Source organism: Balaenoptera borealis (genome assembly GCF_965194805.1).
Source record: "Balaenoptera borealis genome assembly, chromosome: 2".
NCBI classification, from domain to species: Eukaryota; Metazoa; Chordata; class Mammalia; order Artiodactyla; family Balaenopteridae; genus Balaenoptera; species Balaenoptera borealis.
Genome location: NC_138867.1, coordinates 8,392,264 through 8,410,547, shown reverse-complemented (window position 1 = coordinate 8,410,547; position 18,284 = coordinate 8,392,264). Strand labels below are relative to the sequence as shown.

The 18,284-nt window shown below is 40.9% G+C and overlaps 1 protein-coding gene across 7 annotated transcripts in view; it reads left to right on the top strand.

Moving 5' to 3' along the window:
• The window catches only part of SEMA5A (semaphorin 5A), a 506,976-nt gene that overhangs the window by 295,555 nt on the left and 193,137 nt on the right, over positions 1-18,284 (top strand). For all 7 annotated transcript variants that reach the window (XM_082382606.1, XM_082382605.1, XM_082382601.1 and 4 more), the window contains one exon: positions 10,290-10,352. In XM_082382606.1, the coding sequence (XP_082238732.1) occupies positions 10,290-10,352 (63 nt within the window). The remainder of the gene's footprint in view (positions 1-10,289; positions 10,353-18,284) is intronic.

Genomic DNA, 18,284 nt, shown 5'->3' with positions numbered 1-18,284 from the left:
GGCATGCTTCGTGAGGCCTGTCCTGAGCTGCATCCAACTCAGAAAGCCACGGCCCTCTCTGTTCCCCGCCCCAGGGACTCAGGTCCTCACACAGACACACACACACTTTCTTCCCATTCCAGGCCTTCCTAATGGCCGATTCCTCCCCTTTTCATGAACGTCCGCCCCTCCACCATCAGTTCCTTCACAGTCGAGCTCGAGCCTTGCCATCCTGGGAAACTCCCCTTGATTCATCCCTAAACACACCTGGGTCAGGTGTTTTCAGCGCTCCCCAAACCACTGCAAGTATCCCCCCCAGCAGACCTTGCATAACAGAAACTGTGTCTTTCCTATGTACAGGGACCAACTCAGATGTCTGGCAGAAACGTGGAGGTGAATTTCTTCACCTGATGACGTTAAAATCATTTGTGTGTGTGTGTGTGCGTGCGTGCGCACAGCGCATATGAGTAATTCATGTGTAATTATGTCTGCATTCATTTTTCTATGGCTGCTGTAACAAATTAACACAAACGTGGGGACTTAAAGCAACAGAAATTTATTCTCTCACAGTTCTAGAGGCCAGGAGTTCAAAATGATTGTTATTGGGGCTTCCCTGGTGGCGCAGTGGTTGAGAATCCGCCTGCCAATGCAGGGGACACGGGTTCGAGCCCTGGTCTGGGAAGATCCCACATGCCGCATAGCAACTGGGCCCGTGAGCCACAACTACTGAGCCTGCGCGTCTGGAGCCTGTGCTCCGCAACAAGAGAGGCCGCGGTAGTGAGGGGCCCGCGCACCGCGATGAAGAGTGGCCCCCGCTCGCCGCAACTAGAGAAAGCCCTCGCACAGAAACGAAGACCCAACACAGCCAAAAATAAATAAATAAAAATAAATTAATTAATTAAAAAAAGATTTACAGGGGTCTACATCTTTATTTGCTGCATCTTCGTGCTGTGGTCGCTGAAGATTCCTTTGGAATCTTTTAACTGTATTCCTAAATGAAATCTTGTTGTATGGCTGGGAAACTCATTCCTGTATCAGGGCCAGAATCGTTTCTCTACAGTTTTCCCAATGGATCTAAAATGTGACTGCCAGTAGTCAAGTGCTCTACGTAAGAATGCTTTGGTCAAAGCCATACTACAAATTTAGCTTTGTGAAGACACTTGCAAAACCACATTAATTGCACAAAGTTGTTTACCCTTCCAGTCGATCGAGGTCCTACGGGGCATTCCATACCAATATGCTGCTCATCCTGTATTTTTACTTTTTACTTTGCAAGACCTCTCGTCATTGTCCTGTAACGTCTTCAGGTAGTGTTAAAAGGCTCAGCTTGGTCTGATATTTTTCATGACTATATAATCAATTTATTCCTTTCAGGGTACTTCTTTGCATGTGCAGAATAAATGGTACATTAGCTACAATGTCTAATTTTAATTCAGTTATTATATATCTATTTAATTTCTAATGAACATGACAATTTTGGTTGAACATCACAAATTTTGTGATGTTTGAATTGCATCATCCGGGTGATGGAGGACGTAATTGTGTGTTTGAAAACTTGGCATTCGAAGCCACAGTTTTCAGACATTTGGGAAATATTCAGCTAGGGAGCTGGTCCTTGAGAAGTCAGTCCACTCTGATTTCAACACTTTTATCCCATGCTTGATTGATTTTATATACAAATACTTTAGCGAATTTATGTATAAAAATACTAGTCATTTCTCTAGTAATTAGATGCTTTTGCCTACATTGAGGCTAACAAATTGGACAATATGCCATTTTTCAAACCAAACCCTCTTGGATCCATGAAAATAATTTCTTTGAACCTAAGAGCAGCTGCTCTTACTAGCCTTACCTTCCAGCAACGCTTTCAGTGATGGCAACATTTTGGAAGGATAACAGTTGTTTGGTGCATTGGTGTCTGACAATCATAATTCTAAATATTACACCAGATATTATAATGTCCTTTGATACTGGCCTCCTTCCTAATGCACTTTTTTTTCACAAAATCATCTAGAGGGGCTCACTGATGTCCAGGAGTAGGGTTATTAGAACTCATTTTCTGTTACTTTGTTTTTCTCCATCCTCAGGTTCATTCCAAGCACTTTAAATTGCTTATCAAAGATGCTTGGTTCATTAGAACCAAATATGCTTCCTGGAGCCCCAGAATTCTATAGATGCTGAGGGATTTTATGCATGGCATATGTTTTAATTCTATTATTGAAAAAGTAATTACATTAGGGTATACCATATACAAAATTTTAAGGCATTGGCGGTCCTCAGTGAAATAACTTTTATTGTATATTACCTGGATAACCTGGTTTATTGTAGAGCAGGGAATAAATTGTCTGCTATCGTTTCAAATTCTACTCCAAATTAACTGAGATTCAAAGGTGACCTTATTTAATACTACTTAATTTGTATAAATCAGTATTATTTCACAAGTAAGCAGCCGAAACAAAATACAGAAATGACTGGAGCTGAGAGTGCTATGACTCAGTGGTCACTCGGCCTCACATTTTTTAAATGATTTAATGCTACCATCTTGCATTATATTTATAACAAGGATTTAGTTAATACCGCTTTTGCATTCTTTTATATGAAATTATGCATAAGAATTTACTTAACAAAATGAGTCTTCTGCAGAAAACGTGTGGAAATCCGTGCTCTAGCGCTCTAGTGGATTCTGCACCCACCTTGATGTCCCTCTTCCTGTTGTCAGGATACAGGGAAGGGTTTGGAAGAGGAATCCTTGAAGGGCGCTGGCCGCAGAAGTGCAGGGCATGGTAGTCTTGCCCAGCCAGCTCAAGGGCTCCAAAGCCTCACCTGTCCCTTCCACTCGGGGGCACCTGGAGCCACTTCCAAGGCTGCACGTGGAGAGCATTCTATACCCATGCGTTTATTCAGCAAGTGGATTGTTGAACAACTGAGTTCTTGTGTGTGAAGCATTGTTCTGGGCCCTGGGGACATAGAAGTGAACCAAAAGGACAAGATGCCTGTCCAAGTGGAAGTCACCTTCCAGTAGGGGGTGGGGAGAGCAATTGCCACTTGACCTGCATAATGATATAGGCCCCAGTGAAGAGGTAACGCTTGAGCAAAGACATGCAGGAGGCACTAGCTGGGTGTGGGTCCCAGAAAGTGGGGCTAGCTGGTGCACGAGCCCCAGGGAACAGGTCTGCCTTGTCTGAGGATCAGGGCAGGGTGTGAGAGTGAGGGTACTAGGAAACCAGAGAGAGAAAATAAGCGGCTCGACTTCACAGAACATTCCAGATGCCTTTGGCTTTTACTCCAGGTGAATGAAGGGCCCCTGGAGGGCTGTGGCAGAGAGGGGATGGTATCTCGACATCCGTTTTAAAAGCACAACGTTGCGCTGTGTCAAGAGCAGACCGTGTTCTCATATTCAAGTTGTGTAATTTCACAAAATCAACCGAAGGTTTTTATATCATACCCTGGCCATACAGTTGTTAACTCTAGAATTTCATTAGATGAATCATGTCCCCTTTAAAATCAATACTAGGACCATGAGCGAGTCCAGAGGCTTTAAAAATGAATACATTCCATGACAGGGGAATTGATGGCGTTTATGATTAATTAATATTTACTGAATGCCTACAGCTCTGACCTTAGATGTGCACACATTTCTGTGCTTTTGGTATATATTTTTCTAAATTGTGGGGAAAAGAAAGAAACTGTGACAATCAGTAATGAAGGTCACTTACTTTGACAATTTCAGTGAAGGGAGAGTGGTTTAGAGCCCAGGCTTCCCTCCAAGTTACCAAATTTGAATCTTGGTGCCCCACTTACTATTTTTGTGGCTTTTGGAAAGTGGCTTAGCCACTGTCCTCATCCGGAATATTACCGTAACGGTATTTTCCACATAAAATTGTAGAGAGACTTACACATGAGATAAACGCTGGGTGAAAGCACCTAGCGCTGTGGTTAGCAGGTAACCAAAGTCTTACCAACTGTTATCAGTGTTCTGATAAGATTTGGAAGCTAATTTGCAGCAGAGCAATGGCCCTCTGTGTGCTATCAATTGTCAGTTTCAGAGTTCGTAATGTCACGATGTCTGGCTGTCTGTACCGTGTTGAATGGCGTCCCTCAAAAATTCATGCTCACCTGGACTCTCAGGATGTGACCTTTTTAGGAAACAGGGTCTTTGCAGGTGTAATTAGTTAAGATAAGGTTTTACTGAATTGAATGGGCCCTAATTCAAATACCAGTGTTTTCATAAGAAGAGGGACATTCGGACAGAGACACACGGGGGAAACACGATGTGACGACAGAGGTGGGGACTGCAGTGACGCTTCTATAAGCCGAGGCAGGTCAACGATGGCCGGCAGCCACCAGAGGCCGGGAGAGGCCAGGAAGGGATTCTTCTCCCTTGGAGACTCCAGAAGGAATCTACTCTGGCTGATTATAGACTTCTAGCCTTGGGAACTGTGAGAAAACAAATTTACATTGTTTAAAGCCCTCTAGTTTGCGGTGCTTTGTTACAAAGGCCCTAGGAATCTAATACATTGTCCGCTCAATTTAAAAAGCCCAATTAGAAAACAAAAAGCCCCAGTAAGCGTTTCACAGGTTGGCAGCTCCACCGGGCAGTGATCAGAGGAAGTTTGATTTGGTATCATTCTGTGGAAGAAAATCTTGGGCTTTGAAATAAGGATTTAAAAAATAGTTATAACACGTATTTATGGGACTGTCTGAGGTTAGATGTTTCTCTAATGTTGGATGACTTCAGTTTTGTAAGAATCAAAACACAGTAGTTAAACAATAAATGCTGGAGAGGGTGTGGAGAAAAGGGAACCCTCTTGCACTGTTGGTGGGAATGTAAATTGATACAGCCACTATGGAGAACAGTATGGAGGTTCCTCAAAAAACTAAAAATAGAAGTACCATACGACCCAGCAATCCCACTACTAGGCATATACCTTGAGAAAACCATAATTCAAAAAGAGTCATGTACCACAATGTTCATTGCAGCTCTATTTACAATAGCCAGGACATGGAAGCAACCTAAGTGTCCATCAACAGATGAATGGATAAAGAAGATGTGGCACATATATACAATGGAATATTACTCAGCCATAAAAAGAAACGAAACTGAGTTATTTGTAGTGAGGTGGATGGACCTAGAGTCTGTCATACAGAGTGAAGTAAGTCAGAAAGAGAAAAACAAATACCGTGTGCTAACACATATATACGGAATCTAAAAAAAAAAAATTGGCTATGAAGAACCTAGGGGCAGAACAGGAATAAAGATGCAGATGTAGAGAATGGACTTGAGGACATGGGGAGGGGGAAGGGTAAGCTGGGACGAAGTGAGAGAGTGGCATGGACATATATACACTACCATATGTAAAATAGATAGCTAGTGGGAAGCAGCTGCATAGCACAGGGAGATCAGCTCGGTGCTTTGTGACCACTTAGAGGGGTGGGTTAGGGAGGGTGGGAGGGAGACAGACGCAAGATGTGGGAACATATGTATATGTATAGCTGATTCACTTTGTTATATAGCAGAAACTAACATACCATTGTAAAGCAATTATACTCCAATAAAGATGTTAAAAGAAAAAAATCAGTAGTTAGACTATATGATGAAAGTCCCCTTCCACTTCTCTGATTTGGAGACCACCAGTAAGAATGAAATGGACTTGCCTATATTTGCCACGGGCATACGTGCAGGGGTATGGCAAATTGATATTAAAAGTGAACGAATACACCAAATATCCGCTAAGGAGTAAAGGCAGAGAGGCAAGCTGGACAAATCCTTCCAAAGTGACTCAACTCTACCCCTTTATGTCTTGCTGCAACACAAGGCATGCGGGACCTTTGTTCCCCGACCACCAGAGATCGAACCAGGGCCCCAGCGGTGGAAGCGTGGAGTCCTCACCCCTGGACCGCCAGGGAATTCCCAAGTGCCACTTGTTTTGAACCCATCATGTGTGACCACTAAAAGCCATTAGCAAAGAAGATGCCTTTGCTCAAGGATAACTAGATTGACACTTGAGTCAGGTCACATAAAAATCACAATTGTTTCAAGTTCCGACTCTTTTGCACTCTGCTTCTCTTTTGAACACATACAGTCTCACGTTCCCTGGCAATTTGTTTATAATCGCCATGACAATTTAACATTCTCCAGCATTTCACAGAAATCCATGCCATAAGAATATGAATGCAAACATATTTAAAAAAAAGCCCTCAGGTGGTTGTTAATTTTTGGCACTGTGTAATTAAACTAGTTTTTTTTTTTAATGTTATCTTTTGCCGGTATCTAATTAGCAAAGCCATCTGCTGAAAGAGTACTGGCCCATCTGCCTAGAATGTTGTTCTCTTCATTTTTATGAAAAGTATCTGCCTTTGCTGGTCCCTGTCTAATTAACTTCTCTCGCTGCAGAATGTGATAATACACAACTTTGTTTATATACTTCCGAGAACTGTGGATTTATATGTATGTAACTCGAACATAAAAGGAGCCAATCTTTTTCTTTCTCACATCTGATTTACTCCTGAGATCCCAGTTCTGTTTATCATAACCTGAGCAAATGTGTGCGCACAACAGGGAGGTGTGTACTGTGTCATGAAACAATAGGTGCTTCCATACATCCCCAGGGTTTCGGCAGGTATAAACTGATTTTCTGTAAACCTACTCGCTTTCCTTTTAGGTCTGTCCATAGCATTGTCAATTCCTGAAAGTTGATGATGTTGTAAGTTCCAGTGTTCCACTGGATTCTGAGATGAACGTGACTACTGTAACAATGAAAATGACCACAGATGCATTCTCAGATTTAGCATGATGTTATCTAGGCTGATGGAATTCACTTATATTTTATTGTAGACTAATATCTGATGTGTGCAAATATTATCTGTATGTGTGTTTTTCCTTCTATCACTCATTATCTATCAGTGTCTTGCACTTAGTAGGTATTTAATGAATATTTATTAAATGAAAGAGAGAATGGTGAATGCGTTTGCGTAAAGCAACACCTCTGCAGACTGTTGAATAGCACAGATGTTATTTCTAACTATTTACAGACAAAAAAAGCTGTGCCACAAACAGGAAACTCTGTGTCTTTTAAAATGTAGATGTTTCAAACTCATTGCCTTTGGATATCCAAGTAAACACATTATCACTGCTACGTGTCTGCTGTTGAAAAATATAATGAAGGGGATAATGAAGTAAATACAGAATGGAGTAGAGAATTAAGATCCCTTTTCTCTACTAGGCTCTGGTGCAATAGAAAAAGACAAGAGATGACAAAAATTAAAGATTTAATCCCCAGGATAGAAGATCATGAGTGTTGCATTGAGATCTGAAATGTAGAATGTAGAACCCCCTTAGCCTTTGTTTTGACTGTCATAAACATAGGTTTGGGTGGGTAGAAAAGTGTCTTAGACGGAGTCAACCAGAAAGATGCCTTCGTAAATCAGTAGTGGGATTTGTTCCAAAATTATGATGCATGAAAGAATCACAATGAATCTCCATTGAGAATAGAACAAGAAGGCTGGATTAAAGAAGTTTAATTGATTAGACTACATCTTGTGGAATAAAGAAAAGTTGTGACCAGGTTAAAACATAATCTAATTCAAACAGAATAACTGAGTAACTTTGAGAAATCTGGTACTGGGGAGTTCCATTGATATTCATATTTCTCTCTAGTGAAAGTGTTTTTCTCCACTGCTGCCAAGTGGTCAAATAGGTAAAATCTAGTTTGCTGAGTGAACAGACAGTAGGCGATTTCGTCTGGAACACCCAGTTTTAGGCCAATCTGGAAAAGACACATTTTCCTACTCCATTGTTTTTCAAATTCTGTGATATCCAATCACATGTGTTCAGCTACAATAGGTAGTTCAGTTCCATTCTTAATATAATTTCCCTTTATCCTGCCTTCTAGTCAGGTAGAAAGTGAATCAACAGAAAAGCTATACAATCATGGTCTTTAATTAATTCTGGATTTGAACATTACTGGAAAGTTGATATATTGTAATAAAAATGCCCCAGGAAAGTGACTTTGCTACTTTTAATAACCGTCTTCAGAAAAATCTATAAGATTTTTCCTATTTTCTGTTGGCCTAATAAACTTGTGTGAGCAGTTGCTCTTTCTGGCTAAACTGGATAAAGCAATGAAATATCTTTGAGAACTCTCACATTTTTTTCTAGTACTATCCCCTTCCAATCCTTGGCCAGTGTTTATCTTGAAAATGCAAAGGTTACTTGGACATTAGGCAGACTTGGGAAGCTGATTGTTTGCCATTTCAGCAGAATGATTTGAAGAATTTTGATGGCATTTGATAAATATTCTTCTTGTAACTCCGGGACTAACTCTGCTCCTTGCAGCTCTTAAGTTTACTGAAGGCAGCATTACTATTTAACTTTCAACAAAATCACTAAACCAGTGAGAGCCACTAGGAATTCCTCTTTATCTAAATCATTTCACTGAATACTTTTCCTAGTAATTATAGAGTACAAATTCCTCTTTGTGATATATAACTCTAAATCCTCTTGACGATATAAAATCCAAGTTATTATGGGGTCTGCTTTGCTAAAGAATGTATCATAGTGTATCAAATCTGTTTTGAGTTTAAGTAAGGGCGAAGGCATGGATATCTCTATTTAAATGAAAACAACAGAATGAGCTTTTATACAGAGATCTGCTAAAGGAAAGCTCCACTCAGAATAACAGCAGTGCACTTGTTTTATCTGTGCTTCATGGGGATATATAATTATGCAACTGTACCTGAAGTTCTTATCTCTTCTCTGGAGATGTCATCACTTCTCATAAAAGTATCTGTCATTCTAGTATGGAATTCAAGTTATTTGTTTGCATTAGATGCTAATTAGCTGTAACCTTATTGTTGCCATTAAACATTATGAACAGGAAAACATCACAGGAAGAATGGACAAATTCTCTTATCAGATGTTGACACAGACAAAAATCTCTAAGTCTGCACAAGGGAAAACAGTTATAGTATTGTTTCTGTTTGAAAGGCACTGAAGTGGTTCTCTCTAGAACACTTTTCTTATGAATTCATATTTGCCAAGTAAGATAAGATATGCAAGATGCAGCGTTTTATGTTTTCATCTCTGTTATGTAACATTCTTTGGAGAACAGTAGATATTAGATAATGGTGTTAATATGACTTTGTCATTCTCCTCAGTTTAGAAGAATTAGCAAAAAAAAAACCCTTCTTTTTAGAAGTAAGGGTGAAGGCATTATTCTCTTTCATAATATTTGACATTAGTATTTGTTGGCTTAGTTTAGTTTATTGTGTAACAATAGTCCAAATTAAAAACAAATTGTCCCTCGCTTCGATTTTTTCTGAAAATGATTTAACTGGTTCTTCAGAGATCTTGAATTCTTCAGAAATCCAACTCTAATAGTAAGATAGAACATAATTGTAATAACAGGTGGACAGAATGGAGAAAACATTTTTGCCCTATAAAAGTCCACATTCCATAAAATAATGGAAAAGATAAATATCTCAGATGCTTATATCTTTTCAAAATATGATTCACAGTCTCAACATATTGGCCATTAATGTTTGCAGGTATCATTTCTTCCTGTGAAGTAGGCGCCGTGTGTTATCTTAACTAATCACAGGTCCATTTGTAGGTTAGCGTCAGATGTGAAAGAATGCATATCACATTGATCAACCTGAGTTAGATTTGGAAAGTGAGGGAAAAAATTTAAAAGTCGTGGCTCTAAGTATTTAGCCAGAGCTAATAACTGTATAAAAATTATGGGCATTGGGAGGAAGTAGTAGATGGGCTTTTGCATGAGCTGTTTATTTTATTGACCATTCATCATTTATATATGTCTTTGGGGAGTAAGGATATGCAAAATCACTCTTGCTTCATTATCTGTGACTATTGATAAATGACAGACTGTTAAACTAAGATATACACCTCTAAATGAGGATTTAGATCATTTTGTTTCAAGGCTTCTCTTTTCAGCATCCTATGAATCTCTTCCGTAGTTTCACTGAAATGAGTGTTTCTGTCATCAGCGAAGTAGTCACCAACTCAGGGCGTGTGCTTCTCTTATAGTGACTAGTTTTAAAGCACGTTATTACTGCGTAAATGAAAATACTTAGGGGGTGAGTCCTTTAAAATGCTTCACTGTGAAAGCTCAGTATAAACCCACATGACTGAATTCCATGTTTCTGGTGTAAATTCTATGTTAGTATGAAAATGTTGGTGCCATGGTGTGCCCACCTTACCTAATCTGGTTACCGATACCTTATTATATTTTTCCCTTTTATGCAGTCAAAGTCCTTTTATTCAGTTGTTGTCGTTTTGGTGTTTCCTATAGGCTGTTGAGTGGGAGTGTGACGAAGCAACCAAGAAGGCCTGTTACAGCAAAGGCAAGTCCCAGGTAAGGAAGACGCCATTATGGGTGGTCACCACCTCTTTGAAGGACAGTACATAGAACGTTTAATAGGAAGGCTATTCCCACTTATGATGCCGTGGAAACTGAAAAAAGAAGCAAGATTCAAAATATATGCACAGTAAATTCTCGAGGTTTTAACATGGAAGCAAGATTAACAACAATCGGCTGTTAGGATTCAGAACATATGATCAGATCTAATTTGCACTCCCAGTTATTAGAGTAAGATAAGAAATTAATTGGTTATGATGTCATTTAGAAAGATATGGGCTTGAATTTTGAAAATACTATTTTAATTTCCCCCAATCATATCTTACAGCTAACTCCAGAAAGTAACTCTATGATAAATATAATTATTATATCAAAAATGATTTGAGGTTTTTTTTTATAATTCATCTTAACATGTCTTTAAAATAAGCTCTCTCTCTCTCCATATGAAACTCTACATGACCAAGTTTCTAAGGAAAGAGCAGATTATAGCTAACATTGGAAATACATTTCTCGAGCTACGGTGCACATTGCAGGCCTATCTTTCACACAACTGGTGGGCTCAGTAAGAGACATGAGTCTCTTTTCCAAGGAAGTCTGTGTTTCTGAGGAAATCCCACTGGATCATCTTGAGGAAACTCTTCTGCAGCTGGTACATAAGCTCATTGTCTCATTCTGTTACTGATCATCTAATACTTTATTGGAACGTGGGCCTTTCCGATGTGAATCACACTTTGGGTCACCGAGTAAAGCAGACTCACAGGGAAGCAGCAAAGAGGGCTCACTGCACAAAGTGTGGTCCCAAGGCCAAGGGCTTGAGGAAAAATACAGCAAGTGGAGAGGGCGCTGGTAAAAGATCCTTAACACCACCTGTGTTTGTCCAAGGGGGTTACGCACTTTATTTTACCCAATTTCATTTCCTGTTTCTTCGTCTTTTAACTCAACAGTTTTGAGAGTCAGACATGGAGGCAGGTCTCAGCAAACTTAGTCGTTGGGTTTCCCAAAACTAGGAAAGAACTAGGAAGTAAAGAACTAGGAAGAAGGAAGGAGAGAAGGAAGAAAATGTGATCTTAGCTAGAGAAACACTTGGAGACATTTTTAAAAAAGCAGAAATTGATGAATGCTGTTTACTGAAAGATACCTAACCTCAGAAAGTACCTCTGAGATAAATCATCAGAGGCACAAGAAGATTTAAAAGTGGCACCAGGTTCCAAAGAATCAGAATACCGTCTCTTAAAATACCCCCCAAAATAAATAAATCAGTACATAGTAAATTTATTTACCCCTGTAACAAATTCAGAAGAGTTTGTATAAATTATGTATGAAGCCTTTGAAAACGTTCTTCCTATTTGGTTTTTCCTCTCCTCCCTGTAACGCTTGCATGTTTGGTATGACAGGTGGATTCCTGCACTTTTTTTTGCTCCTCACTCATCCCGGAGCACAAGAAATTCTTCAAGTAAGACCCCCGTAGTGAGGAGTGAAAGCTGGGGAATCAGATCTGCCTCGGGGGGGAGGGTGGGAAAAAGGACTTTCTTTCCTCTAGCAAGATCCACTGATGGGAAGCATTGGCCTCTCTCTCCAGGGTTCTCATGCACACACTGTCCCCTTTGTCTGGTGACATCAGTGCCCCCAGGGCCCCTGGGCACCATCTGTGACCTCATTTTGCCCATGCTTTCTTCTCCCTTTTACTTTTCCTCTTTTCTCTCCTTTCTCTTCTTGTCTTCAATCTTCCTCTGGTACTTTAGGTCTTCTTCCTCCTCTTCCTTCTTGCTGGGGCTGTGGTACACCCACAGGCAGCACTATTCAGTTTTGGGAAACCCAGCCAAAAATCTTTGTGGACACCTGCCTGTCTTAAGGCCTGTCTGGGGACATGTGTAGTTGGTAGCCCTGGGTCGGGGGGTGGCTGGGCCTCCCTTCCCTTCCGAGGCCCCATCTAACTGTTCCCCGCCCCCCTTGCCCTCCCCCGCCCTGCCTCCCTCCCCCATCTCCCTGGACGTGTGTGTCCCCTCTCCTCGGGGGTTCCTGCCTGACCTGTCCCGCCCCACTCTGCATCACTTCTCAGTAGCCATTTGTATTTCCTGGTCAGGCTGTGTTTTAATTATTCAGCCCCCTCCCCTGAGCTGGGCCACATGAATTCTTGTTGAGCCCAGGACACAGCCTGCAGTGGCTGTTTCACTCCACTAAGGAGCGAGCAAACGCGTAAGCCTTCACCTGGCTTCTGCCCTCACCGCTCCCGGCGCTGGAGCGACTTCTTGCTGTGGAGTCCCTCCTGGCCTCTACCTGCCAGATGCCGGTCATTCCTCTCACCCGTCATGACAACCAAGAATAACCAAGAATGTCTCCAGACATTGCCGGACAGTGACTCGGGTGTAATTCCCAAGATGGTATTGTATTGGCAACTTTTCATTGTCTGTTTTGAATTTTGCTCTCCCTTTAAGAGTACTTTCATATTTCATCTAGATCACACTTATTTATTCATTTCACGGGCTTTAAAAAAATGTCCTCTCTGTGGACTTCAGTCTCCTGTGTGTTAAAGGATAACATTCAATGACTTAATCTAGCCAAGGTTTCTCCTATGAGTCTATCACTTTAAAACAATCTGTGTGGTAGCCTTATACGAGTAGATTATTACTCCTTGGGGTGAAAAGTTGCTTCTGCTGAATCAAAATCGTCCCATATTCTTCCTTAAGCTGTGATCATTGGTTGTTTGATGCTTAGAAGTTAAGCAAGTAAAAACCAGAGAATACACAGGAAGGGCCATCTTTCATGCCTATTAGGAATATATCTTTGATCCACAGAAGGGACAGATCATTATTATACATAATTGAGGTTTCCTGATACACAGAAAGAAAATGAGCAAAACAAACATTGTCAAAGAAAATCGTACCTTTAAGTTCCACATGTTTCTGGTTTCAATGGACTAAGAACAATGGCAAACCTCAGTAATTATAAATCGATTCAAACTGTGTTTGCGGATGAGATTTTTTTTTCAAGGTGAATACGTTAAGACAGATGACGATGAATTTCAAAGTGCCAATGTGAGAAAGAGAAATGGCATATTCTTTTAGGTTGCATGAAGTACACTGATAAACTCACAGACAGTTTTGAACAACCTGCGCTTGGTTGAAATAGAATTCGGTTTTGTAGCAGAACCATGTGCAGTGAAGTTCATGTGCACGAAACGATGTGATAGGTCTATGAAGGCAGCAGCCTAGGCAGCGCTGCTGGGCTGGTCCAGGGGTGGTGAGAGCAGAGGAACATCCAGGGCTCTTCATTTTCTGTTATTAGTTCCTTTCCCTTATTTAGCATCTCTGTGGCTTTCTTAAAGTGGCACCTGGCACAGCAGCCATCAGAGACCTGAGCCCAGCTCCTGGCACACAGAAGGGAAGGAAACAAACAGCTCCGAAGGTCTAGCCCCTGAATTCAGAATTCATTCAACCCCAATTTCCCTGTTCTGACAGTTCGAGGAGCCAAATCAGAAGACATTTCCATAGAGTCCATTTGACTGAAATGTAACATCTCTTTGGGGGAGTGGAATTCAGATTTTCTTAGTAGCCCTGAGTTTAGAAATAAGAATTCAATTGTTTTCTATTTTTGTTGGCGTTAGAGTAATATGAAAACTTACACACAGATTTACAAAGTTCCCCTTCTCCCTGAAATAGAGTAATGCAAAATGTGACATCTCAAAAATGAGAAAAATGCCAGCCATTTTGTCTGAACTCATTTTTTCCTACCCTAAGAAAAGTGGTCTGTGCTTCTCCACATAATGCCTTTTACTGCAGAGCCAAGAATGTGGAGCGTGGATGAGGCGCTGGGCCTTCAGGGGTGGTACTGCTTGCGCCCACTCAGTCCTCTGGGGAGAGCATTCCTCCGCGGGCTGCAGAGGGGAGAAGAGAGAGGGCACATTTCCTCGTGTTCCCCGTGTTGCTGGGACCGACACAGACATCATTTCACATTCAGTGGATTAAAATGACCATTTAGGGAATCAACGTCAAGAAAATGTAGCCAGATCTTTGATTTGGGCCTGTGTAGCAGAGAAGGGAGGACGGAGACTGTCAATTCTTGGTGAGCTTTGAATTCTATTTTACTTAAAATTTTCAGCTCACTTGGGAGAAAGAGGGGGGTGACTTGGCCTGAAATGGCTTAAACATCCTATCTATGAAAACAGGTGGGAAATCTGTGTTGTTTATGGATTCAAAAAGGGTTTATAATAAACTCTGTTGTATTTAGTTATTTTTGAAACATCATTATAGACATTGGCTTCTAGAAGTATTTAAATGTGTTTTACACAAATATTATTTTAAACATAAATAGTCGATTCTCTTGTGATCTAACAAAAGCTCCTTGTCTGCTTGGGGTTATTATGTCTAAGCCAAAGCCCTTCCCACCGTGACCTTTAGGAACTTTACAGAGGAAACACAACCGATTATTAAGGGAATGAAAGAGCTCCTTTAGGCACATATTATACTTTATAATTTTCAAAAGATTCTCGTCTGTGATCTCATTTCAGTATTTTTAACACCAAGTTCCTAGAATGGTTTTGCAAGTTAGTGGGAGAGTTTTGACTAGAATCCAGTGCTCTGTGTGTTGTTCTTCCTGCTGTATCCTGTGGTCCTGCTTCCCAGCTTGTCAAATTCTGCTCGTAAACAGGTAAATTCCAGAGAAGAAAAACATGATGCCATCCCGCCTGGGAACCTGGTGATGTAGGGGGTGAAACAACATTTTCATCCAAGGTGCCAGTATTTGGAAAGCTATGAGTTAACTGGTGCAGGCAGCACACTACGGAACTGCCTTTATTCTGTATAATTGCTCCAAAAATGGAGGGTTCTTTAAGATTAGGTACTAACAACCTGTGCAGATTACACATACCAAATTTTGGTTCATAAAATTGAGGTTCCCTAACAAGTTACCCTTGGAGTCAGCTCAGTTGAAAACAATCTCATTATGTAAATAAATATATATGATATACTTTATTGATACACTTATATAGCATACACTCTTTTAATATATATTCATATATATGTGTATCCGTATATTTATAGTTTTATAGATATACATATAAATATCTATATTTATATATCTAAATATGGATATAATAGTATGTCTATATATTTATATAAATGCTTCTGTAATATGTATGCATATATATTCATGTGTAATACATATGTCTCATATATATGTATATATGTCTTATATATGTGTATGTGTTTTTTTATATATATATTTACATCTGATTGGACGGTACGGTTTTTCAAGATCCACCTGGTAATCATGACTCTTGTTGTATACATTCAGCCTAAAAGGCACATGCAGTTACTATAAGTTGCTCTTCTGCACTTTGGATGCTCTCAAAGGTATGGCATCATTAAGGAAAGACACACGGCAGTCAGTGGGAGTGCTGTAATTAACATAAAGGCTGCTGGGCTCCGCCCTCCTCCTCCTCCCTCAGATTGATGGGTGGGTGATGGGCTGGGGGTTGCTGAGGCTTCGTCCCTGTTTATAGGTCATCCTTCTACCCAGTGAGTCTTTCTTCAAGCAGAACATCTGTTTGGGAAATAAATATGATGAAGTGCTGCAGGGCAAACCCAGTTATTTCATGAAGAAAATTGTTCCCAAACACATGCTCTCCCTGCTGGGGCCTTGGTCTTATGTCCTTGAGATCAAGTGGGCATCGGCTGTGGCATCTAAAAGCTCTTTGGGTGAGTCAGCAACTGTGCATGTCAGCTATCAGTTCAAGCAGGAATTGCTTCAAAGTCAAGGACAGGTTGACCCGCCTGTGGGACTGCAGGCACAGATGGGTTATTTTAATGTTTAAGTGCTATTATCAAAGTGAGGTAGATGAGTCTCGTTGTAACAACAGCAGCCATGTGCTGGCAGGCTCCCAGGAGCCTTGGGAATGTGCACTGTGTCTTCTTGGAAAACTGGAATTCCTTAAATCCCCTTATGCCATTTTTGAGCTACAGAAATGGGATAAAAGAAACAAATTCTCAGGTGAGATTCTTATCATGGACATTTAGATAAGCTCATTGAAAAGATAAACCTAGAGTAGAACCTCCTAAAAGGACTTCTGTGTTATATTTTAAAACAGGTGGTCCAAGCAGTACTTCTAGTAGGTTCAGATAACCCGTGAAAAGCCCCTGTCTGTAGCAAAGACTGACAAAGTGATTGACTACAGATTTTCCCACAGGAGAATTTGGATTTGGGAATCACCATCGTGAGCAGACTCAGTATTACGGGGCCTGGCTCTCAGGCCATTTCCTGTCATTCTTAATTTTGACTCTCTGATTCATAAATTTATCTTCTGCTCCAAAGCAAAGTACTTCTGCTTTCTTCCATTTCTGTTTTTACATTCTGTTTTGCTTGGACTTTCTCCAATCTCTCATCAAAAAAAAGAAAGAAAAAGAAAAAGAAAGTTGTGATTTTCAATGTATTTATTTGCTTAGGATTCACATCCAGTCTGCTTCTAGTTAGAATCAGTTGAGCAGTTTGTGAATTAACCATGAGGGAACATTTAGGCGAGTGAAACAGGAAGGGGCTGAGCTGAGCTGACCCAGACTGTGGGCGAATGAGTTCAGCTCTGGACAGTTCAGAAGAAACACAAAAGTATCACCCCACCTCCAGTGGTTCCTCCTATTGGACACAGAGGGTGAGCAGACCTCGTCCAGCCTCACTGGTGATGAGACAGAACTCTTCCTCCCCATCCTCCTCCCTGTTCCCTCCAACCTTGCATGCTGGGCTTACCTAAAGCATTACCCTCCGCGGGCCCCATTTACCATAAGCAACTACGGCTTTCACGGAGCTGGTGCTGCCTGCATCCTCTTAGTAAAGACCGCATAAGCCTCCATGTCCGATTGTCCTGTTTCCTGACATTTACCTGCTTCCTTCCCTACATCCTCACTCAACTTGGGGGACCCTATCAGCATCGGGGAGACACACAGCACAGGTAACCTTTCCCAGAGGGTACAGTGTATTCTCGTGATTTCCAGAACATACTTTTTAAATTCTCTGTTCTAATTCTTTAAAAAAAATTTTTTTTTGATGTGGACCATTTTTAAAAAGTCTTTATTGAATTTGTTACAGTATTACTTCTGTTTTATGTTTTGGTTTTTTGGCCGCGAGGCATGTGGGATCTTAGCTCCCCGACCAGGGATCGAACCCTCACCCCCTGCATTGGAAGGCAAAGTCTTAACCACTGGACCGCCAGGGAAGTCCCTCTCTGTTCTAAGTGAAATAATATTGTGCCCTCCCTCATTTACTTTTTTCCAGGATTTTTTTTTTTTTTTTTGATAACCAGTTGGATTTGTCCCTCGGCTCTGACACACATCAGCATCCTGGGTATCACATCGCCAGCCATCTTTCTAGTTCTTCATCAAGTTTGTGATGGGCCTTCAGGAAGGTTAATGACCTACAGTCCTGTTTTCCCTTTGTCTTTCTTTTGGGAGATTAAGATAAACACCACATCTGTTATCTTTATTGTTTCTCTTCCCAAAATGGATTAGAGGCCCTTGCTTTTTCTTCACCGGCTCCGTAAGACTCAGCCATGAGAGCACGTCTTTTCAATGGGGATGATTCTCTTGGAATAACTTACCCTTGGCCAAGTTCACGGTGATACGACTGCCTTTAGCGCATTTCTACCTGTGTCAGTCTCCTGCTTTAAAAAAAGCGAAACGCGCAAAGTTCTTTTACGTTTTGACTCATTCTTGAAAGAGTTCTAAAAGCAGCAACAGAAAACAAACAAAATCCCCACGTCTCTCCACTGTCTGTAATTTTCTCTCATTCTTTATTATAGTGTCATTGTTGTGTCTGCTTTGTCCATTCCGGCCATCAAGAGCCGTCTCAGCCCTGTGTTCCCCGAGTTGTCTTTCTGGAGTGCCCTCAGACGCCATTAGGTCTGGTGTTTCCACCCTGGCCTTGATCCTGTCTCTGCAAACT